Source organism: Prinia subflava, chromosome Z (genome assembly GCF_021018805.1).
Source record: "Prinia subflava isolate CZ2003 ecotype Zambia chromosome Z, Cam_Psub_1.2, whole genome shotgun sequence".
NCBI classification, from domain to species: Eukaryota; Metazoa; Chordata; class Aves; order Passeriformes; family Cisticolidae; genus Prinia; species Prinia subflava.
In genome coordinates, this window is record NC_086283.1 from 89,675,467 (window position 1) to 89,700,184 (window position 24,718).

The following is a 24,718-nucleotide window of genomic DNA, read 5'->3' on the forward strand; positions in this document are numbered from 1 at the left end:
AATCTTTCAGTATGATTTGAAAGCAAGCCTTTAGTTGAAGCATAGTGACACAGGGAATACAAAGATTTGGTTGTTTGGTCTGGTTGTTTGGTTTTGATTTTTTTAAAGAAAATACAGCAGTCTATCTGTGTTAGGTGGGCGGAATATATTACTGAAAAGGGTATAAATACCCCGCCCCCAGCTTTATAACCCAGAGGGTGCTGACTTTTGTGGATTACCACCCAGCACCCAGCTTTGCAACTCTAATAAACTACAACATCAATTTTGCATGCTGTTGCTTTTAACACTCTGGATTACGAACCTTATTTTGGAATAACAGTAGTAGTAGTAACACAACTGACTTGCAAAAATGAAATGACAGTTTTTCCATCAACTCAGTCTTCTTTTAGTTTGGATGCCATTTCCATTTCCTTTAATGTTATGCATAAAACCTTTGACTGGAAAAAATGTGTCTTGTCTTTTAAACTGGCAGCAACCAAGCTAAAATTCTCATTCAGCAGAAGTTGCACATATGCTTAATTTCGGCTTTGAGCAGTCCCACTAAGGATCTCTGCTCTTAAAACCAGCTTTAAAATGGTGCAGTTTTCTAAAATGCCTACAGACGTACAAGGTGCACCCTAAGTGAAATTGAGACAGAATTTGGAAGATGCAATAAGCTGTTACAGCGCTTATTAAAAGCTGCAGTTTATTAGTCTCAAAGGAACTTGCCAAAATTCCACTAACTTCCACTTACTCACCAAATCCTTTGCTCCAAGTCAAGGAAATGTTAGAGGATTTTTCTAGAACCATCAAAATTTCCAAATCCTTACATTTTGGTTTTCCTTTTTCTTGCTTGATGGACTATGGGTTCCCCTGTTTTATAGACAATACAATGATTTTTCACCAGGTCCAGTGTGGGAACTCATACACTGCTGAAGGGGTGCCAGTACACTTGAGCATCCGCCTGGTAAACTCACAAAGTCCTGAAAAACTGCACTTTTCCTATGTGTGCAACAAACCCTGAAAATCCCTGCTCACAGGCCAGAATCTGGCTGATTATTACCTTTGCTATTTATTCAGTTATTTACTAGTCAAGTCGCTTTGGGGGCAGGGAAAGTGGGAAGGCATGCCATGCAAACGTTCGATAGATGAGGGCAAAGGCAGTTGTCTGGTATTTCCTCTACGCAGCAAAGGACACGAAGACGCAAAGACTCAGAAAATCGCCCACTGTCTGAAGAGTTACTGCGTCTCCAGAGCCGCCGAGAATGGGGAGGGGGTGGCTGGCTTCCTCTTGCGGGCAAATGACCGGCCGTAAGAGTGCGTTTTTAAGGGGTGATGTCAGAGAAATTAAACTTGAGCAGTCAAACACACCCCCCTACCTCAACGACGTGTTTGTGCTGCGGATAAGGCGAGAGAGGTGGCTGTGTAGCACACCCAGCTCACTCCTGCCCTACTGGGACAGGGGCTGGCCGGCGGGAGACACTAATTAATTATGAACAGGGAGATGTCCCTTTAAGGTCTGCTGTGCTCTCCGAGAGCTGCAGCCGAAGTATTTAGTGAGGAAGATTTGGCTTTATTTGTACATCCTAACGCTGGGCTAATTCAACGGGGAGGTTTCCAAAACTCAGAGACCATTAGAGGGGTGGGCGGAGGGGCGAAACTGTGCGGTGGGAGGAAGCTAAATTCTCCTTAATGCGAAGAAGCAACGTAAAGACTGGATAACAAACAGGAAATGCCTAACTCGGCTGCGAGGCGGACGGGCGGTGCAGAGCGCTGAGCTCCCCCGGCAGCGCAGCTCCGCCGGGCGCGCCGGCGGCAGGACCGCTCCCGCCACCGCTGCCCTCCGCCCGGGCTCCCGGCCCCGGCTCGCAGGAGCCCAGGCATGGCTGCCTCCTACTGGATGCTGACAGGTGAGGAAAGCCCTGTTTCTGCCTTGCTCTGAAGATTCGGGTCCCTAAAGCAGCCCTGCTCCCGGCGGGGAGTGGGCGAAGCTGGTAGGGTCTGGCACCCAAGGGACGGCGCCCTCCCTCCCCGAGCCCTCCGTCGGGAGCGCCCTTCCCAGAGCTGCCCTCCAGCCGCAGGCCGTGAGGGACTTCCTCGGTTTGCCTCTCTGGGAACTTTAATCCCTAAACCAATTTTAGAATCTGGGCGCAAGGGGTGGTTGCTAGATGAGGATGAATGGCTGAGAAGGCATACTGTGATTGAATCTGGCTTGGAAGAAACAAGAGTATTTGGTTTTGTGGATTTGGTTTTTGGTTGGTTTCAGCGGGTTTTTTTAATCAGACAAGATTCCTTTCCTTTCCTCTGTGTGGCTGTTAGACTTCTGACTGGTAAAAGGGAAGTGAGGAAGCACTCACTCACTTCAGAAAGATGAGTTCATCCGGAGATGGAATATGTAATATTTCCTTTTAGGGGCTCATTGATTGTTAGTGACTTACTTGCTTTTCTAGAAAAAAGAATGCAGCAAGTAACAACCTCCCTAGCTAGTCAGTCTGTAGTAGCATTTTGGATCTGAAATCAGGGGAATCCAAGAAGTGGGAAAGAAGCTAAGGCAGTGCTGGGATTCGTGTGCTTGGAAACTTGGACATTGAACTCCACAGCAGCTCTTGCGCAGACAAGTAGCACACAGTGAACCTGAAGCAGTTCCCCCCTGAAACGGGGGAAGAAATCAATTTCATAAGAATTGTCAAAATGCAAGCAGCAACCAGTGGGGGAAAGGCAAAACTAGAGTTTTTTTGCCTCTTCCCTCTATGCTTATTGTGCAAGACATAACAGATACAGGAAAAAGTGAAAATCTGAATATAGTATTTTGGTATGCCATATTTAGTTGTTGTTCTTAACTGTCTTCATTATTATTATTACAGTGACATAGTCCAAACCATGCTTTTGTTTGTGTTCCTTCAAAGAAGGACGCTTTGTAAAACAGCAGCAATGTAGTGTGCCACAATTTCCCTTCAGAACTGCAGAATTGCAACTGGTAATGCTGACAGATAATTCACCAGTAATGAAAACAAGACTGCCAGATAGGAAAACATTTCAGGAGAAGGTCTCATCCAGATTTGCCAGGTGATTACTTTTTTGGTGTTGGTGTCATGAAGGGTTCATTTTTTAAAAGATTGATGGAAAGAGAATAGACTTAGAAATAAGAGGAGGCATTACAGATACCAGGTAAAGGATTCAAATTGTCTCTGATAAATAAAAGAAGTGGTCCTACATAAACAAGTCAAAACATCATAAAAAATGGACAAGAAGTTTTCTTCACATAGAGAAGTATGGTGACTTTAAAAAAAAGCATTAAAAAAATAAATTACATGCTGCTCTTCTTTAAAGGAAAAAAACAGCAAATGATCTGGCAGATCCTAGCAGAAAAAGAGTCCAGAGTAAAGGAGGTTCATAGAGATGTTATGTACATTTGTGTATTTATATAGATTTTTGTTCTTTAATTCAGTTTGGTCTGATTAGACCTCTGAGAATCTTGACCACAGAAAGTCTGACATGCAAACAGACAGAAGTGCACAGAGAACTAAGAAGCCTGAAAAGGGCTGAGAAAAATTATCTATGACAACAGACTGAATTGGTTAGGCTTGTTTATCTAGCAGGAAAAAAAACTAGGGGCAAAATTTTGAACATTTCAAATACATCTTTTTATCCAAGTATTATTGCTGAGGACAATATTCCCGATGTCAGTGTTTCATTCTTTTGTGAGAGCAGTCAGTCATGACTTTCCACATCACTTATGTTGGTTTCCAAAGATATTGAATACTTGGTTCTCCAAATCCAACAAAGAGCAAAAGAAAATCAACATAACTGACTATGCAAAAATCTTAGAGAATATTCAGAAGAATTTTCTTACTCTTCAGGTAAAGAATTGCTAGGCTACCAAAAAAACCCCACTCCTGTATAGTCTCTCACCAGGACTTTTGTTGAAGTCGGATAACAGCTGTAAGGGATGGCTGAGTTTACTTCAGCTGGCCTCTATGTCAGTGGTTTGAATAGGGATCTGGTGAAGTTTTCTCCAACCCTAAATTTAAACAGATGAGGAATGAAGAGCTCAATCTAAAGGGTTCCATCATGTTTAAAAGATTCACCTAACAGTGTTATGCAAAGCCTGGAGTTCTCTCCTTATTGATGATGGTCTTCTTGTATTCATCTTTATAACAGAAAAGAGAAAGATAAATAGTTAAAACTGTAAGCAGAAAATTAAGTGGTCTTTGTTCAGAGCTTGTAGAGGCAGGACAGCCACAGGACAAAGGCAAAGCATGAAAGGAGATGTTTTCCCAAGTTTCCTCTCCATCTGTCTCTTTTATTTTCCTATTCTCTTGCAACAATAATGTAACAATAATGTCCAACACTTCTTAGCAGACTTTCCCCAATATTAGAGATTCTTTCCTATTAGTTTTTCTTATCCAGAATTTAAGCCTGTTTGTATGATATCTATCTAAAGTGGCTGTAATTTGGAGGAGATGGGATTTTGCACGAAAATTACCTCTCCTTGTCTAAAATCTGTACATGACCCATCTTCATAAAGTAGTTGACCAAGAATTGAAGATACAAGTGAAGTGTGTCTCAAACATTTTCAAAATAAATCAGCATGGCTCCAAAATCCCTAAGAATATATGCTATCACCATTTTCATTTTATGTTGCATTGTACTTAAAAAGGTCCAAAAATGGATGCAAAGTGCTGCAATTATTAATACCTATAAAATAGTATTTTTAAAGTGATTTATTGCAAGAACTGTTAGGTCCTACACATAGTCACATCTTTTACCAAGACGGGAAAAGGCTATGCAATTTCGAACTTTTATGTTAAAACTGTATGAAGAGTTTAAAGTACCCACTTGTTTTGGCTCTACCATGGTCAAATTTATCTCTGTCCCTGTCATTAGCAAAATTAGAATGAACTTGGAAACTTCTATGGTTCTTAATTTTTTTGAGATTTTTTTCTTCTACTGCTCATACTTTGACGTACTCAAACAAATAATAATACCCTGTATTTACCTTTTAGCAGAGTAGGCAAAGCATCATCTCTAGTAAATATTTTCCTTTGTAAGTTGACAATGGTCCTACTTTTAGTGGACACATCACTGAAGTTTACATTTGACACTAAATATTTGTGGATCATTGTTCATAACTCTATAAATCTTACAACTTGCTTTTTGAGAAAAGGCTTATATCAAAATATCACTTTCTACAATAGTCTATTTAATATTTCGAGTGGCAGCCTTGTCTCAAAGTTGGCCTTTCTTCTTTGGTTGTGGGTTTGTTTGTTTGTTGAGAGTTTTTTGCTTTTGGGGTGTGTGGGGTGGGGTGTATGTGCATGCAGATGTTTATTGTTGGGGGGGGGGCTGTTTAATGCAGCAAATCACCTATTTTCCTGAACTGAATGTTTATTTTCTACTGGATGGTATTGGATGCCAACTCGCAATCTTTATCTAAAATATATTGCATCTCCAGGGATGAGAGGCTGCTTGTAAAAAATTTGACTGGAATGAATAAGAAAAGTTTGTAAATACACAACAGTAAAAGAATAAAAAATAAAATACATTTTAATGTGGAAGTTAAATATGCACCACAACTATTTTTTTCTTGAAAGAATAGCATGAGGTCAACACTTGCAATTTCATAGTTGCAAAGAACGTAAAGAAAATTTGCCATAAATTCACTAGTCAGCATTTTTAAAGTTGAATGCACACTCTCTCCTAAAGAAAGGCTGAATGCAGAAGTTCCCTGACTCTGTTTTTGCATTAAAACATAAATGCATACAAGCTCAAGTGAAATAGTTACTTACACATGTGCTTATGCTGTATTCCCTTGGGTGGTCCTGCTTGATTCTGTGAAACTACTCACACTAACAGAGTTAAGCATGTGTACTCACAGGAAGAGAGTCTGAGGTCTGATAAATAAATCCTATTATGTAATATCTGATAAAGTTGTTTTTACACCAGTAACAAGCTTAGGGAAAAGGAACGCACATTACTGGGCCAGATCTGAGTTCACTGTCCTGTCACAACTGACTGGAGCTAGATACTCCAGAGAAATTTATAGGTACACAGTAATTGGAAATATGGGATTCCTTTTGCTCACAGTAGCCTTGTATCTCATTAAATTCTTGACTCCAAAGCCTTTTGAAGTCAGCAAATTCCATAATCCACAGTGGGTTGCTTTTCTTTTTATTTTAAAAAAATAATAGCTAATAGAAACCAGAACCTTCCTTGTAGCCACCTTCTCATCTGTAAGAAGATGCCCTCATGCTTTTCTGTTACAAGATTGAGTGTGCAATCATTCCAAACTTAATGTATCTGTTGCAATTGCCCTGACACACTTAGCATGGCACATTAGTGTGCCTACTTTCTCAACCTGTTTTTATTTAATCATTTCTCATGCAAGCATTTTTTCTGTATTCCTCATTCTTTCCTTGTCCTACATTTGCAACAATAATTCTTAAATGGAATTTTTAGTGTTGTATACTGTTTCAAGAATAAGGTACAGAACTTAGAATCATAGAATTACAGATTTCTAAAGGGTTGGAATGGGCATTAAAGATAATCTAGTCGCAACCCACCCTGCCATGGGCAGGGACAATTCCCACTAGGCCAGCTTTCTCATGGCCTTGTCCAATTAGTACCAAGGTTGGGGCAACCACAACCTCCCTAGACAATCAAGGGTTAGACATTATTCCACTGTTTAAGCACCCTCAAAGAAAAATTTCTTTCTATACATAAATTTCTTCTCTTTCAGTTTATACCCATTACTTATTGCCCTGTCACTGCAGTTTCCCTCTCCAGCTTCTCCCTTCAGATACTGGAAGGTTGCTGTGAGGTCTCACATAACCTCTTCTCCAATATTCATCCCTTCTTGTATAGCGATACAATTTTTCATTATTTCTGGCTTGTTAAATTTGTCTAGGCTGCAAATTCAGCTGTGTAGTGATGGTTCAGGTCTATTTTCTTTGCAATAACATTGAACTGATACGTGTTTCAGCAAAGCATCTTAATTCTATATGTGAACATCCAGCTTCGTTTGAAATGTGCTTATCTGCCTCCCTAGCATCTCGGAATTGGAAGGAAGCTGGTCAAGGTTCAGTACTAGCTGAAGTGTAACTTGCAAATTTAACCAAAACCTTTTGAGGCGTAATTCAGTTTGAGAGCAGGTCGCAGTAAGAGCCCAGGTTCCGATGCTGTCTGCATCTGTTTCTCATTTCCAGGGGTGGCCGCCTCGCCCCGCCTCGGGCGGCGGCGGCTGCCGGGGGTGGCACTGCGGTCCTGGGCCCCTTGGCACTCGCTGAACCACGGCACTGTGCCTCTCGCCTCTTTCGCCATCTCTGCCTGTAACTTTCCACAATGCTTGGCTTTCGCCGTTTGGTTTTTTCCTCTCCTGTTTTGAAACGTGTGGCAGGCATTAGGAGACTTCAGGAGTTTGGACTGCCGCTGTGAAGCGCTGGAGGGGAAGAAGGAAGGCGGGGGCGACCCCCTCCCCCTCCCGGCGAGGCAGTAGCCGCCTTCCAGCGCTGGCAGCACCCGGCAGCAGCGCGGCCGCTTCCCAGTCCCCCGCCCTCACACCGCCCGGCATTTTTCCTTCCGCAGGACGGAACTCCGGACGCGCACCCAGGTTACCCGCGCGGCGCGCCGCGCATGCGCCGTGCCTGCGGGGACGGGGCGGGGCGGGGCGCGCCCCGGCGGCGCCTTAGTGCGGAGCGGGGTCTGTGCGCGTGCGCCGTGGGGGCGGCCGTAGACGCTGCGCGTGCGCGTTGGGGGCTGGCGGCGGGTGCGCGGAGGAGCGCGGGTCGGGGGCGCTCCGGGGAGGTCGCGCGTGTGTCCGTCGGTCCTTCCGTCCGTCCGTCAATCCGTCAGTCCGTCCGCTCTTCCGTCCGGGAGTGTGCGGTCCCGCTGCCTCCAGCCCTCAGCCTTCCCTCCCGGGGCAGGCCTGCTGCCCGCTGCCGCCGCGGCACAGGGGAAGCCGGGCAGCGACGCGAGGAACCGCCAAGATGAAGCTGGTGAGGAAGGACCTGGAGAAGGATAATGCGGGGCAGGTGACGCTGATCCCCGAGGAGCCTGAGGACATGTGGCACACCTACAACCTGCTGCAGGTGGGTGACAGCCTGCGCGCCTCCACCATCCGCAAGGTTCAGACCGAATCGTCCACAGGCAGCGTGGGCAGCAACCGCATCCGCACCACGCTCACCCTCTGCGTGGAGACCATCGACTTCGACTCGCAGGCCTGCCAGCTGCGGGTCAAGGGCACGAACATCCAGGAGAACGAGTATGTGAAGATGGGCGCCTATCACACCATCGAGCTGGAGCCCAACCGGCAGTTCACGCTTGCCAAGAAGCAGTGGGACAGCGTGGTGCTGGAGCGCATCGAGCAGGCCTGCGACCCGGCCTGGAACGCCGATGTGGCGGCCGTGGTCATGCAGGAGGGCTTGGCTCACGTCTGCCTGGTCACCCCGAGCATGACGCTTACTCGTGCCAAGGTGGAGGTGAACATCCCCCGCAAGCGGAAAGGGAACTGCAGTCAGCACGACCGGGCGCTGGAGAGGTTTTACGAGCAGGTGGTGCAAGCCATCCAGAGGCATATCAACTTCGAGGTGGTGAAGTGTGTCCTGGTGGCCAGCCCAGGCTTCGTGCGGGAGCAGTTCTGTGACTACATGTTCCAGCAGGCAGTCAAGACTGACAACAAACTTCTGCTGGAGAACAGGTCTAAGTTCCTACAGGTAAGGATCTAAGCAGTCTCCAGAGTGGGTGAAAAGAGGCTTGAGAGGTGTGTGTGATAGTAAAAAGTAGTTACGTGGGAAATAAGTCGTTAAGGAAAATTAATTTCTCTGTGAGCATCATGAGGAAATTATTCTCATGCGTCCCCAGTTATAAAGGAGTTACGCATGGTACAAAGTGGTTCCCACCTAGGATCCCTTAATATGGAGTAGAGGAAGTGTTAGATATTTCAAACTCCCTGTAAAGGCAAATTTAAAGTTTGAAATGTAAGTTGGAAAATACTTTGCACTGTTACTCTGTCACACTGTATGGCATGCATGTTTAATAACAACTTTCTAAAGATTTTTTTAAAAAACACCTGTATGTGGTATAGGTTAGTTAATTTTGTATTACAAAAATTAATTACAATTTTGTTGTTAGTTTTGTATTAAATGGTTGAAGGCTGTGCTTTTTTCCTTGTTTCTTAGTCATCTCATTGGTTGAGTGGATGGAGGATTAGCCTTGTACTGAAATAGTCATATTCAGAGCTTAAATTGGGTTTTCATAAGGATACTTGTATAATCTTTAGGTTGGAGTAGGCCTGGGGTGATCTGGGGGCAGGGGTAGTGAAGTGAGTCCCAGTGTTTAATGGTCCCAGTACTCAGGAGACCCAGTGCACCAATAACTCCTTTTCCACGTGTAGCAAAGTGATTATATTCAGAAGTTCTAATGTACCTCACAGCTTTGCAGCCATAATAATTGCACAGAGTTGATGCTTTTACACTATATGCCTACAGTGTTGATGGGCCTTCCTTTTTTTGAATGCTCTAAAAAGAGGCTTAGATCTTAGTTTCTTGGAGGTTTCAAGTAACCTTACCTTGGGAACTGTTGAGCTCATATATTTACCCCAGCCTTTGAATAAGAGAGACAGTTTTCTTGTGCTGCTTGAAAGGCAATGTAAGGGATTTGGTATAGGCTTTGGGTTGCAGGAGAGAATAAAAGAATCATGTGTGTTTCAGGAAGGAGATAAGTTCCCCTAATAATTATCAAGATTAATATTACATATCATAGAGGATGTTTGTGACTGGTAATCCAGAAAATGGTCCTTTTTCTTCAAAACCACCAAACCTTTGACTTTGTTTTCACTCCAGGTCCACTCTTCCTCAGGACATAAATACGCACTGAAGGAAGCGCTCTGCGACCCAGCTGTAACTAGCCGTCTTTCTGACACTAAGGCAGCTGGGGAGGTCAAAGCCTTAGATGACTTCTATAAAATGCTGCAGCATGAGCCTGACCGGGCCTTTTATGGCCTGAAACATGTGGAGAAGGCCAACGAAGCCATGGCCATTGATACCCTGCTGATCAGTGATGAGCTGTTCCGGCACCAGGATGTGGCTACCCGTGCCCGATACGTTAAACTGGTAGATAGCGTGCGGGAGAACATGGGCACAGTCCGCATCTTCTCCAGCCTCCATGTGTCTGGAGAGCAGCTGGGCCAGCTGACAGGGGTGGCAGCTATTCTGCGCTTCCCTGTTGCTGAGCTCTCGGACCAGGAAGATGAATCTAGCTCTGAAGAGGATTGATGACAGTGACTTCATTCTGTGGTTTCTTTTCCGTGTCGTGTTGAAATGATGTTTAAGGTCCTCCCACCCTCCAATACTGTGTGCAGATACACCATAACATATAATTAAAAAGTTTTAATAGTAAAACATAGTATACCCTTATACATACATATATATAGTTTTACTCAGCACACTACTTGATATCTGATCTATGGTAACAGTTATTGGTATGCTGTGCTGAGCTGACGGTTTTTGCAGTTCTGGACCACCAACAGTACAAGAAACTAATTTGGCCTCCCAGTGCTGCTTAGTCTTCATGGTAAGGCAGTCTGCTAACTTAGTGAAATGTGTAGGAAAAAATAGTAAACTTAACAGGGAAAAAATCACGTTAGACTATTTCTGTACAAATGCTTGAAAAGAGTATTGTAAAACAAATGTAAACTTGGAAGACCTGTCAAAACTGTGCTTGATCTTCATAGAAACTGCCTGTTCTTCATAAGGTGCATCAAAGGAATTGGGTCAGTATCATCTCTTAGGGCTTTGTGTGGTGATGTATGTCTAACCACTTAAATATTTCTGTGAAGCACTTGAAGCAGTCTTTCAGCAACCAGACCCTGTAAGTGTTTCTTTTCCAGCGTGATAGTAGATGCAGGACAAATGATGAATCTCAGTGCACCCATTTAGTTATCTTTTTGAATGCTGTTACCTTGGGAGATTGTCGTGAAGACTAACAAGGTGTCATTGACTGTATTCTGCGAAATTGGCATTATTTAGCACCCAGTTCTGAGAAAGGATAGGAAAGAACTTAGAAAATCAGGATTCTAGTTTCCACAAGGAATCTTTTGATAGCATATAGTTTAGGTAAAGTCATAATCTGGTATTCTATCTGCATATCTTTTTAAAGATGTACATAAACTGTGATGCAGAAATAAAGATGACAAAATTATAAATCAGACTTCAGCTTAACATAGTGGCAGCTGTAAAAGTGAAAATTACCATTTCAATTATTTGATCAGCTCAAAGTACTGAGAGCCAGAAAGTTTTGTTTCTTCACTGGGCCATAAATCTTGGGTTAAAGAAGTAAAAACTGCTTTCAGATTCAGACATAAGCTATGGTTATATTGTTTCAAACCAAGGTTCGATGGTGTGGCTTGTGTGTGTAAATAGGCATTCTTTTTTTAAACATAATGGAAGGTGCAAACAGGGAACACAAAACAATTCTGTAATATTGAAAGTGTTGTAAGAGTGGAACATTAAAAATAAAAACCACCAAAGCTCCTAGTCTGGCTAGAATAGTTTTAGGAAAATCATTTTTAAGGGTAGACCCTATGTTTATGGGGCCAGTCCTCTGAATTTAATACTATGTATTGGTAGCTGAAACATCAGTCTAAACTTCTTGATAGAGAAGTACTTTTGAATTAAAGCCATCTCTCCTTTTCTACATCATCCACACAGTCTTAAGAAATTCCTGAACAGAGCTTACGTTAGAACTGTGACACTTAGAGACAAGCAAGCCCATTGAGACACTTGTTTACAATCAGTTTGCACACATAAATTATGTTATTTAAGTTTTATGTTTTTGTCTTGAATGGTGTTGGGTGCTACAAGTCATAGAGTGCTCAGGTAGGGTTTCTTTAGTAGTTAAGACTGCTTAAATTAACTTATTGTTTTTCTAATTCACCTAGGTTTATTATACACTTTTTTAGCTAGAAAGCACTGTGATTCCTGTTACAATCTAGTTTAATGTAAAAAACGTAGGAAGCAGAAGAAATTGACCAGGAAATATTAATTATATGCAGCAAATTAGGGCGTTAAACAAACTCATATCAAAACAAATCATTAATTTCTCTAAGCTTTTATAACATAGGATGGTATAGTGGTATATTCTCTTTCACTAAGTAGTGCCAATTTGTTGCAGCTGTACACAAATGACATATTCTAATTTGTAGTACACCAGAAATTCTTAGTTTATTTCTCAGCAAACTCTCTGAGAGACAAATCAAACTGTTCTTTGGTTGTGAGATGGATTTATTTTATCAGACCAGATTGGTTCCAGTTATTTCATTGTAAACCAGAAGTTATGAAGAGTTCTTGCAGTGTACTACATGATTACAGTGGTGATCTTGTGTTTTGTGCCTGTAGTTACCACCAAGGAGGAGAAATGGCCATTTTGTTGCAATTTTGTTTTTTGTTTAATCTGCTAAGAAAATATGACAATAGTGATTCTTTGAATTATTTACACTTAGAATTAAAATTCTGCCTTAACTTTGCATTTTGTGTCTTTTTCCTATTTTTTAGCTATTGCTGTTTTTATGTCTGTGAAATACATGTGGAGTTGCCTGAATGATGGAAGGGTGGGATATATATATATATTTTTTTTCCAGCCTTTTTGTTTTAAAATAAATATACAATCACTATGTATACAAATGCATCCTGTTTCAGGAAACAGCCTAAGGGCTTGGTATTGAAAGTGGGCCGTGTTCAGTAGTTGCAGATGCTTGACCTGGCCAAGCTCCAGGGTTGCTAGTATCTTCCACATTTCAAGGAATTTTGATTAGTTGAAAAGTCCGTATTGACAAAGTTGCTTGCTCAATGCAGACCTTAGTGTGTGTGTATAGATAACACATTCACAGAGGAGGCATGCTATCAGCAGATCAAAGGAGTCAGTGCTAGAGCCATGGGAAAATATTTTTGGTGACTGTTGTTTGGAACTAAACATAAATGAACTAAAAAATGTATTTTGAAGTGTCTCCATTTAGTTTAGGATTATGATCTGACATAATTCTGTGAATTTATAATGTGGTTTAGCTTCCAGTTTTTCAGTGTTCAAAATGAATGAAGACACATTTTAGGACTTCATAAAGTTACATTTGGTAAGAAGAAAGCTTTAAAAAGTATGAAATTAGATTGGTCATGAACCCTGCTGTGCTATGCAGTGATTCACATAAACGTATTAATTTATTGATTTGCTTCTCTTGCAAAATTGTATTTTGGAACAGGCCCTAGTTTGTTAGTTTTGTCACCTTTGGCATTTAAATCCACTTTATATCATATACAGTTTTTGTGATTGTTAATCAGCTAAAGCTTGGTGCAAAATGCAAGGTCATGACCAGCTAGAGACCAAAATAGTCCTACTAATTGCAAGGCAGAATAAAAGATAAATCCTTCAGTATTTAACAGTATTTGACTAGGGAATTTCTCATCTCCCTCCTCCTGTCTTTACCCTTTTATAAGTAAAATGCTGGTAATAAATGGTCTTTGGATCACAAATGTAACAAAAGCCCATAGCACTTCAGTTTAATTTGTGATGGGACTAGACATGATGTTTTTAAAGCTCTGTAAATGTCTAAATTTTCATTTGCTACTGTTTTCTCACAGATTAAGTAGCCCTGAATTTTAAAACTAACCCTTTGAAAATTTCTTACAACTTCTGAGCTGCTGACCTCAGTTTGCCTTGTTCAGTGAAGGTCTGTTGTAGCTCACTTCTCATTGGATTGTTGTTTCACTTGAACCTTTCAAATTTCTTTCTAAAAACTGGATTATACATCTAGAAAAATGTACTCATTTGCATGCATCTTTTAGATTACCCAGTCCATTCACTTTTCTCTGCGATTTTCATAGCTCTCCTTTTAAAGAAGCCTGTTTCATAAGGAATAGACACTGAGTTTTGTAAAAACCACCATATTGTTACCATATTGTCAGAATGTGTTGCTTGAAGCCATATTTCTACAGTGTGTAGTTTATTGATTCTACTAAAGACCTAAGAAAGCAATTTTTAAAATGTGAAGCAGTAATTAGAAGGTCTGCAATTAGGAATCCTTGTTCATAACCTAAAATCGGAATTCCTACAGGAGACATAATAACAAAAAAATTAAGGAATTACTTCAGAAAAGTCCTTACTTATGTGCTTTTTAGATGGACAGAACTTCAGACTTGGTTTTCCTTGTTCCACTGGTTGCTTTAATCTGAAGATTTCTGATTTGATTTATTAGATAATGTGGAGAGACTGGTGACAAGGCATTGCAGCAGATAATTTTCCAGTATCTGTCTTTGTCCTGTGATGGCCACAACTTGCTTTTAGGGACTGTTTTGTTCATATTTTGTGTCAGAAAGAAGTATTTTCACATTTCATTATTCTGCGAATTTAGGGTTAAGAAAATGCCTATCCATTTGGGTGTTGTGGTAATTATGATTCTTAATTCAGGCTCCGACAGGGGTTGGGCCTGGCCTTTTTCAGCAGTGGAAAGAGAAAACACAGGCTTGTGAGGCTTCTTGTGTGACAGCTGCCCAACGACTTGCTGAATAAGTGTAATGTTTGTTCCTGCCACATATTTTATGCTTGACTCAAATAGGGCATTGACTTGGATTTGAGGGTAACCGCTTGCATGATACAGAATGTAAAGGAAAGACATGTCTTCAGGCTAACAACCAAACTGCATATTTCCTGTCAGCTTGTGAACTTGACTGTTTTTGAAATGCTCTATAGCTTTCCTGTGAAAAATTGACTGCTAAGGTGTCTTAGCCTAAAGAAAAGTGTGGGGGAAAGGTTTCTGAAACCATAGTTGTTTTTTTTCTTGTCTGAAAATTATTCTTCCTTTTGTCCCACTTGAGGGCTGTATGAGAAACAGAGGGGAGTGGTATCAGAGCAGTCCTTCCTTCCAAGTCAGTGTCTTCTGGGAAATGCAATACGAAGCAGCAACTTTCAAGCCCTGCCAGGTCTTGTCAGTGTTTTGCTGTATCGGTCTTTAATTTATTGCTGTCTTTTTGGGAAATGCTACATTCACAGCTAATGTAATTGCTGTCATGCTGCTCTAATAATTACTTAGAAGTCAAATTGGAGCTCATCGTGAATCTTCTGGCAAAGCTGTTCCATTAGAGAATGTTAATTAGTTGAAACCAATCCTCCTTTTTAGGAATGTACATACCAGACATGATGGGAAGTGTTTTCTCTGGTCCAAAATGGAATTTCTAGTCAAAGCCAAGCCTGGAATAGCAAAGAAAGAGTGTAGGCATTTAAGAAGTCAAGTGGAAAGAAGATGCAAAGCTTAAGACCATTTTCTGTTTCATAGTGAACACTAAGCGAAAGGTGCTTCCTTTTCTGTCAGTGACATTGGTCAGTTTAACTTCCACATTGAGCAAATAAATATTTGTATATCTTGTCTGAGATATCTAAATCACAACTGGCTCAGGCATGATATCTCATGGGATGAGGGAGGCAATTTTCAGATTTCTGATCTGAACATGAAAGGAAAGTAATTGAAAGCTAGGACTGTTCCTACCAAACACACTTCATCTGTAATCTTTTAATAAAAAGCCCTGAATAGTGTTCCATGTTTCAAAAATACTTTGGACTTGAGGGCTACCAAATCTGCTTTTGAAGATGGGCAGATGCTTTCCCGTCCAGTACTTTTAGTTTTATTAGAACAAATACTTCTAGTACACTTTTTACTGAAAGGGTTCGTACACATGTGTGTGTGTTTAGTAAGAGAAAAAGCTAACTTGACTCTCAGCTTGTAATTGCTTTGGTAGCTGCAGGATTGGCTCAGGATGCAGGGTTGATAGTTATCTTCAAGACTGGAAGATTTGTTTACTGTAGGAGGAATGTGGTAGCAAGTGATAAATTCGGGAAGTCTGACAGTTGTTAAATGCTCATGGACGTTTCCTTTAATGGTTCTGAAGCTCAGAAAGCTACAGCAGATTTTGCTGAAGAAATTATCTTTTCTTTGACCTGCACTGTTAAAGTGTTTTAGATAAACAGTTTAGTTTATGTGTGAGAGAAGTTAAGTAATTGCATTTGTTTATCTTTACCAAACAGGTACCATAAGACCACTTCCATTTGGTAAAGAGAACTGGTGTGTCCCATATTATTTATTCCTCTCCTGAGTGGAAATTGCTGTTCTGAGATAGGTTGTCTAAGAGAAGCTGAAAAGGACTTTGCAGAAACAGTGCTGGGTGAACAGTGGCAGTCTGCCAGGACAGTCAAGTCTCCTGGGGCACTGGCTGCCCTCTCTAAAGGCTGTGTGTAGGAGCTACTGGGACAGCAGTGGTGAGAGGCAGAAAAAGAGCAGCTGTCTCCTGAGGGAGCTTTTCCAAGTTCCAGAGCTGTGAGGAAAGATGAAAAGCTATGGTTTAATGGAAAACATTAGATGTGTTTTGGGTATGTGACTTCTTCCCAAAGGGAGACGGCAGTGAATGTTTGAAATGTCTGTACTCAGTTCTGACAACTCAGGCACGGTTGAGGGTACGATGCCAGCTGATGTGATTAAGCTCTGTGTGTGTGTCTGGGGGAGAGGTGCTTTGAGCCTCAGACGGAGTCTAGAGATATTGAGACCTTGCTAATCCTTTCACTATGGAGTAATTTCCAGCCATCCTGCTATTGCTGTATCTGAGGCTTGTGAAAGATTGTCTTTGTTTTCCTTTCATACCTGTCTGAAAGCTACCTTCTTTTTCAGTAATACTGCTTTATGAAACAAACACCTCACTGTGTTGTGTTGGCAGTCTGTGTGATAAGCAAAGGAAAAATTTCTACTCAGACATTTAAAAAAAACTCAAACCAACAGAAGCTGATTGGAATAAACCTTACAGGCTTTTTGAGAGGGTACCTGGTGAGAAGAAAAAGAAAGATGAAACCACACGTAACAAGGTTTGTTGGTGGTTTTTAACAGTTTTTCAGGTCATTTCAACTGAGATAAATAGACTAGTAAGTCAAACCAGTCAAATGACAGGTTTTTTAGGCCTTTTCCCTAGAAAGCTCTAGAAAAAAACAGTTGTTAAAACTCTATTAGTACACGGTCAAGCATTGTGATTTTGGTAAATTATAGCTGCCTAAACTGCTTCAAGCTGGCTGCATTTGTTTTATCCAAGTGTAGGTTTGCGTGGTCCTGTGTATTGTCCTTATGAGACAAAGCATTTTGTTATGAATAAAGATAAATGTTCAGAAACAAAGTTAATGTTGACAACTGTGAGCCCACCCTTTCCTAATTTTGAAGACTCGTCTTTCTTGTCAAAATAAGTAATACAAAATTTTAACTGGCATGGGTTTTTTTAGAAAGAGTTTGGAAACCATCACTGAAAAATGCTTAAGACTTTAGGCAATACTAATTTTAATTTGAACTTTTTTGCTTATTTCTAGAACATTTTTAAAACTACTTTTTTCCTACATTAAGCACATTTATTTTGACATAAGGATTGGCAAGAAATGAATATGTTGGAGAGCAGAAAGTTCCTACTACTGAAAAAATGAGAAATTGGAACAGTCTTCCAGTCAGAAAAAAATCAGAGCAAAAGGTCACTTTTATATGGAATTTGTTTACCCTGAAAAATGTGATGTAGTTGCCAGCAACAGATAGGAATCAATTCAGCAGTCCTGTACCCATGCTTGGAACAGAAGCAGAGCACTTGCTGTTTTTATTTCATCAGAGCATTGTGTTGCCCTGTTTATATCTGTTTAATTCTTAACACGTATGTTCACACTACATCTTGACAATCACACCAGATTGCACCACAACACTGACCTCCTGTCAGACAGGGGTTAGCTGTGTGAGCTAATGATGCAAAAATGCTTAGATTAGGTACCTGATAAGCATTTAATGGGTCCTTTCTTTTCCATCTCTGCCAGTTAGATGTCCTCCAGGAGCTGTAAAGGTCATTAAAAAAAAATCTTGAGTGTTTTATTTGTAAACAGGTGTTAGACTGAAGTCATTGATCGTTAAATGTGTTTCCTTTAGAAAACGTATTTTCTGCAGTAATTCTGAAGTGAGCAGCTATGAGTTAGTTGGTCCTCTGTGTCTATCAGCACAGCTTGGAAAAGTTTGTTTCTTACAAAGGCAACTGTGCTATCCCATAAAAACACAACTGTGGTATCCAAAGAGCTGTAGATCAAAGAAGAATAAAAAGAGCTCAGCATCAGCTCTGCTGTGCTGCCTCATAGCTGGGCAGAAAGAAAGAGCTGGAAGTGATCTGCCAGTCTCTGCTGCTGAAACTATAATTGAGGTGCTACTTGCATAAGACTGATGTTAAATCTGTGGTAAGGTAGCACATATATGCAACAGGAGTGTTGTGGGATATAAGTTGGTGGCATAAGGTTCATTTGTATCTTTTTAGGAGGTCCTTTTTTTATGACTTGCAGGTCCCGTTCATTTTAGAAGACTGAGTTGCTCTTAAATGACCCCAAAACCGACTTTAGTTTTGCGAAATTCAATTCAGCTTGGACAATTTCCTCACTGTTAAACTTCCGTGGTGGTTCTGTGAGGGTGATGCAGATGTTTGAAAGAAAGAGTAACAGGTTCTTTATGGAACTCCTAGTATCACGAGGATACTTTCAGAATAGGCCTGGTCCAGATAGATATCTTTAAAATCATGGGTGTACTTCAGTGCTGTGTGTGGGAAATGAAAGTTAATAGTGCCAGTAATTCATGTAGAGAAGTCTATCTTACACTGCATCTAAAAAGCAGGATGTTTTTCTACCTCTAGAATCTAGTTCCAATTTTGGGGGGGAAAACAAACCTTCCTTTTACAATCTTTTCATGACTGGTCCTAAATTTCCCTGAATTGTTTATTGACCAATAAAAATGAACATTCGCTGTAAAAAGACCTAAGATTCATTTTGCGGTGGTTTCAACTGGTTTACCAGAAAAATCCCTACAGCAATGATACAACAAAAGAGATGTTCATGCTCTTACTCATATTTGAGTGCCAGAGTCTTCAAAAATTAGTAGATATTGTTGGTGATGCAGATTATGGTAAAATTTTCAGTGCATTGCCAATCAGTATTGATAATGCATGATGAAGTTGCTTTTGGAGAATTTATTAGCTTTTCACTTAAAAAAAAGTATCTTGACCATAAAAGTATGCCACATGGAAGAAGAATATTTAAAAGCCCATAAAACTTTACTGCATTTTTTAAAATTGCTTTGTTTTCAAACTGCACTGTGAAATGACAATGAAATAGTCATTCCCAATCTTGACCATATTCTGTTCCAAATATGTTGCTCATAATTATTTCAGGGAATAAGTTTCTTGCTAGAGGTACATCTTCTTTCTTATTCCATGAGTGATACTGATGGAAAGTATTTTGGTATTGTCTTTCTTTCTCATGGTCACAGATGAGCACTGTATGCCAGTTCCTGGTGTAGTGGTGTAGGAATCCATTTACAGAAAGTTCAGTTTTATCTGTTGCCTGTAAATTATGCTCACCTCACAGGTAGACTGGAGATGAGCTACACTCGTGACACGATCAAGCTTGTGAAAGTCCTGGTGGTTGTCTTAGACCATAAAATCAGCTAAGCTGCAAAATACCTTTTGCAGCAGTCTTATGAATTGACTAGTGCAATACAATTCTTTTGGTCTTCTTTGACCAAATGAGTAAACTTTCTTTCTTAGGGTGCAGTGTCTTTCATGACATGTGTGTGTTTTTTCTAGTCTTTACTAGATTAGGCAGCTATTTTTATGGTTAAGTCCATGGAAAATTTGATTTAATGATCACAGTGGTAATTTGCAGTTGCACATTCTTTTCTGCTTGGATTTCTCAGTTATAAGTGTAAACTTTATGTTATCACAGAGCCATGTTCTTTAATTGTCCAGTACAGTAAAGGATTTCTCATCACAGTTAATTCATGGGTGAAGACTACTCAAGTAAACAAACTGGCTGAGGATTATCTTCTCTTTTAGCAGTGGAAAGCCAGGAGAGCTCTGTATGTCTTGGTGGAAAGTTGCTACTGTGGTCGCCCGTGCTGGCACATGCCTGAAACAGGCTGAGGATCTTACTGTGAGCAGGGCAGACCTGATCCGTGCAAACAGGCAGCGCCTGCTCCCTTGTGCTGTTGCAGGACAGGCTGGCTGTCCCTGCAGGCATTTCAGTTCTGTGCAGTTGGGGATCACGAGGCATTTCCAACTGACCTTGTGTGAGAGCACTAGCATCTGGGGACCATTCATGGAGGAATTCCAGCATTTCAATGGATACGTGACTTATTTTCCATTATTGCCTGTAGCAATCTCTTATCAACTATATTCTCACTGTAGTAATTTTTTAGTTACCAATAGGAGAAAAAGTTAAAAAAAAAAACTTGAACAACTTTATTGACAGTACATTTGATGCATCAAAAAGAATTAACATAGGCAATAGGAAAAAGGGATTATTTGGATGATGGTTCGTATTTTCAGTCCAAGCTCCATGTCAAGCATTTTTACACTTCAAAATTTCCCTGCAGAAACAGCAGCAGGTTTTATACCTTACTCTCCAGTTCTTCTCTCAGAAAGCTGCACATACAATTACTTACTTAAAAAAACCCCATTTGTTTCAACGTTACTAGGGTACTTCACCATTGTAAAGGTGTTTTCGGGATTCAACTGTGGTATTTCCCCGGGTCTTTTAAATGGAGTTCAGTTTAGTGCATATTATTTTGATTTACATTCTTTCTGGATCCTATTAGCTGTATAGAACAAGTTTTTCTGAAGAATAAACTAAGTCTTAGTGCTAAGAAGCACCTTGAAGTTTAAGAGTTTTCAGGTCTCTGCTGTATTATAGGAATACATACAGACAGGGAAACAGAACTCTATTGTATGTAGCCATGACATAAGAAGCTGCAGAAACATAGAGGTTTTCTCTTACTGTACTAGAACATGGTTCACCTGAAAATGAATTTTTTGTTGTGTTACTATGAAAATTATGATAGCTGCTTTATTATGAGAAAAAAATAGGTGAGTTGTCTCCATAATCTTGGCTATACTTGGCAAGTTGATTTTTACTTTTAATATACATGAGATTTAATTCTGAAGTATGCCTCTGCCCCACTTGTCTCTGTCTTTTTTGTTTGTTCAAGCTCTCGTCTTGCTTTTGGGTTTCCCCCCCACCCAATCACTGCATAGCAAAATTGTTGAAGACCAAAGGAAAAACTAGATGTTTGTAAGCTTCCACTTTTTCCCTTCCATTGTACTTCAAAAGAAATTGGATCATAGCTGAATTGATATTGATGCATTTTATAGAGACAATCTGTGTTTTTGTTGTACTGTGTAAGAAGTGGCTTAGATTTGATGCTCTAGCTAGCTGGATGTGAGCGGGTCATATCAGGATATTTACACTTCCTTTTGGAGGATTTCTTCTGTTCCTGAAGCCTTGAGTGATTTGGTTGTGAGCAAGGCAGTGATTATGCTCAGCCCAAGGCAATGAAAGACAGGAGTCAGTAGTAATTGTGAGGTAAAGGAATCGAAAAAGTTGTACTAGCTTAAGATTTTGAGCAAAATTACCTGACAATCTCTAAAAACAACTGGGGGAGGAAATGAAGGGGTAAAGGAACCAAGTCAGGTAGGCAAAAAAAATTATTTTCCTTCATCCATGTCATAAATGGAGTGATGTACTTCACTCACATGAGTGAAACACCAATATATATTATTGATATAAAAGTGAGTTGACAAAATTCAGTGGTAAATGTGATGGTGGTTTAAGAGGATTTGATGGCAAAGTATGCGTGACTCTTAACAGCATAGAGGGCAGAGACAGAGCTGTCTGTTGTGTCAGGTTCAGAAAGGACTCTCTTGCTTTCTAAACTCCTCTCAGAGAGGATTCATTCTAGGTACAGCTGGATCCTCTCCTGGTCTTGACTTGGTCTCTTCTGACTGACTTGGTCAGTGCTTATGTCCAAAGGACTGTATGTGCACAATCAATCCTCTGTATCACTCAGCTAAGATGTCAGAGTTTAGCATGCTGTTAATCACTGAGAGTGTGCTGCTGCAAGGAGTCTTTCAATTCCTCAAGGAGTAATCTCGAGAGCTCCCTTCTCAGGGAGAGGAAGGAGCACACTTGTAGTCGTGGCAGGGAACTCGTAGCATGAGTTTTCAGTTAGGCATTATTTTTTGCATCAGTTCTCGGATTCTCACATTTACCACAAATTTTGAAAGTAATTTCTGTCCTGGGGCATTTTATAGATAGTTGATTTTAAATTTGACGGAGTAGACTGATGAAGCATAGGCTTATCAGATAGAGTGACTTATTTGGGGGCCTTTTCTGGTGCAATGGTTCACATTCTCCTAAAGAATATTTAGATTTTTTGAGACGTGAATAACAGCACAGTGGCAACAGTATATCTACCTTCACAAGTGCATTAATTACCTGCAATGTTTAGCATTTTTTTCTCGGTTTTGACAGGTTTTTTTTCAAAGATAGCTTGCAAGTTGCTAAGGAAAAAAGCAAGTACAAAGCTTTTTGGATTCAAAAGAAACTTAAAAGTATGTAGACAATGTTATTTGCAATTCATGTTTGAGCACTGACAAGTAGTGATTTCCTCAAGTCAAAGGATTCACCAGTGTCATGAGTATTCAGGACTTTCTTTTTCCTTAGTCCCTATATTAGCATACTAAAATTGTGAAAGATGTAGGCCATGTTGCATGACAAAAGTCACCAGTCTCCATCTTCTCAAAATAAACTTGAGTTGAATCACACACGACTCTTGCTGTTGAACATGTGTTTTTTCATGAGCTTCAACTCTGAAGTAAACTCTGCATTGTAAACTCTGTATTGTAAAATGCATCTCTGATTCAAAGATACATTTACAGTAACCAACAGCTAACCATAACAAAGTGGCACTGTGTAAGGATGGTCATATCATTTCTTTAACCAGTCAGTGATGGGTTGACCTTCTCCAATCATTTCTGCTACCTATTCCATAAACCAGCTATATCTTTAGATTGAATCATGGAAACAAAATTAGAGGAACGTTCAAAGTGACATGATGCATGTGATTTGGTAAGATGGAAAAGCTATGGCAGCTATTTGCTTAAGAATGAAAAAAAGTTAGGTTTCCTTCCTCCCATTAAGCAAGTGTCACAGAATTTAATTTTGTAGGAAACATGAAATGAATACTTAGAAATATTCATTAATTATTTCACATGATAAGAAAAATAACACTCTTGATACTCAATTACTCAATTATCATACTTGTTTAAAAGAAACAGTAAGGTTTATATTGAATATACTTAAGTGGGCTTTTTTAGGCTAAGAGCAACGAAATTGACCTGTAGTACATAAAGTATGCTTGTGTGGAAAAACAGCCTAACTAACAGTGTTAAGTCAAATGAAAAATCACTATGGAAGAAGTAGCTTTGGGACTTGGTATCTTGTGTTTCCTGCAGCACAAGGTGTACTTGACCTACCATGCTAGTTTCAAGAAGGCTACACAATGGGAAGCTTCAGAATATCAGCCAGCAAAGTTAGGATTCATCATAACTGAACAAATGCTTGTAGAAAACCAAATTAAATGTCGTATTTCACTCATACTGATGGGTTTTATTTCAGAAAACAGCATACATGTTCATTTTAGCGATGGTTTCTGCCTGAAATATGGGGGTTACACATAAAGGTTTATGTTAGGAAATGAAAGCTCCAGTGAGGTGTTCATGAGGAATGGTCTTTGATAGCCAAGGAGGATGGACATCGAGGGAATACAAAGATTACAGGGACTTGTGTGGAGTTAAGTGTTGAATGGAAGAACTGTGTCCAAAAGATGGACTGGAAATTGTTGGAGACAAAACATTTTGTAGGAGATGTTTTACTTTCATCAAGCTGCTAAATTTGCTATGACTTTGTACATCTGCACAAATTGAGAAGCAGACATTGTAAAGTTCTTTGTATGTGACTGCTTATTTCTAAGACTTCTTTCTTTTGTGAGAAACTGCAAAGTGCTAAGGATTGTGATGATGAGAGAATCACTTTCCAAATTTTGAACAAAATACTTTTATTTTGATTACAGCTAATTGAGTGGGGAACAAATTCTTGGTCTCTGCCATTATATTTCCAAAGGTTTTGCCTGTTGCATCGTGTTATTCATTTGGTACCACATTACAAAGCATTGATTCATTATATTTTAAGACTTGATACTGCATTATAAAGATATTTTCCAGCACAAAATACTTAGTACAAAACCAGCAAAGAGAGCTTTATTTAATGAATTGTACAAAGCATTTAATTGGTTTAGAAAAGCATTTGGCTACTGCATCTGGAATTACTTTCAAATATATATTTCTTGGTCTTCTGGGGTATTTATCTACTTTTAATAAGAAGTGGTTTACTAATTATTCAGTCTTTTTCCAGAAAGTCAGTCTTTTGCTCTTCAAAGGTTAAAGAAAAAATGCTGGAGGCAAAATCATACAAAAGTTCTTTTGTAGCCCAGGAAAACAAAAGGCTCGATTTAAGCACTACTGAAATAGTTTCTGAAGTTGATTTTTTTTTATATACATGCAGTTTTATTTGAAATATGTTGATATTTAGCCAGGCAGAACTGAATGCAACAAGAGAACTCCTGCCTCAGCCTCCTTGGCCTTCCGCTGTAAGACCAGAGCACTGTCTTACCCTGAACTCACAGACAGCAATTGTACAATGCTGTTGTATTTTCTTCCGCTTGGCATGTCAGTGGCTAAATTTCTTTTTCATAGGAAAAGGCTGTGTAATTCTGCAGTGACATTATCACAAGTGAAGCAAATAATAAAGTGTATAGATT

At 40.1% G+C, this 24,718-nt stretch overlaps 2 protein-coding genes across 2 annotated transcripts in view; both read left to right on the forward strand.

Moving 5' to 3' along the window:
- The first annotated feature begins 1,398 nt into the window (after positions 1 to 1,398).
- Positions 1,399 to 24,718, forward strand: part of ITGA1 (integrin subunit alpha 1) — a 71,578-nt gene continuing 48,258 nt past the window's right edge. Inside the window, exon 1 of the mRNA XM_063421968.1 lies at positions 1,399 to 1,889. Within this exon, the coding sequence (XP_063278038.1) occupies positions 1,862 to 1,889 (28 nt within the window). The 5' untranslated portion in view covers positions 1,399 to 1,861. The remainder of the gene's footprint in view (positions 1,890 to 24,718) is intronic.
- Positions 7,728 to 12,499, forward strand: PELO (pelota mRNA surveillance and ribosome rescue factor). The gene is made up of 2 exons (XM_063422806.1): positions 7,728 to 8,690; positions 9,819 to 12,499. Exons 1-2 carry the CDS (start codon positions 7,965 to 7,967, stop codon positions 10,248 to 10,250), a joined length of 1,158 nt encoding a protein of 385 aa, XP_063278876.1. The 5' UTR covers positions 7,728 to 7,964; the 3' UTR covers positions 10,251 to 12,499.

Bases quoted from the DNA above. Each gene is read 5' to 3' on its own strand.
- PELO (XM_063422806.1), top strand. From the start codon at position 7,965: ATGAAGCTGGTGAGGAAGGACCTGGAGAAGGATAATGCGGGGCAGGTG. The intron at 8,691-9,818 runs GTAAGGATCTAA...TTTTCACTCCAG, and splicing joins ACAGGTCTAAGTTCCTACAG to GTCCACTCTTCCTCAGGACA.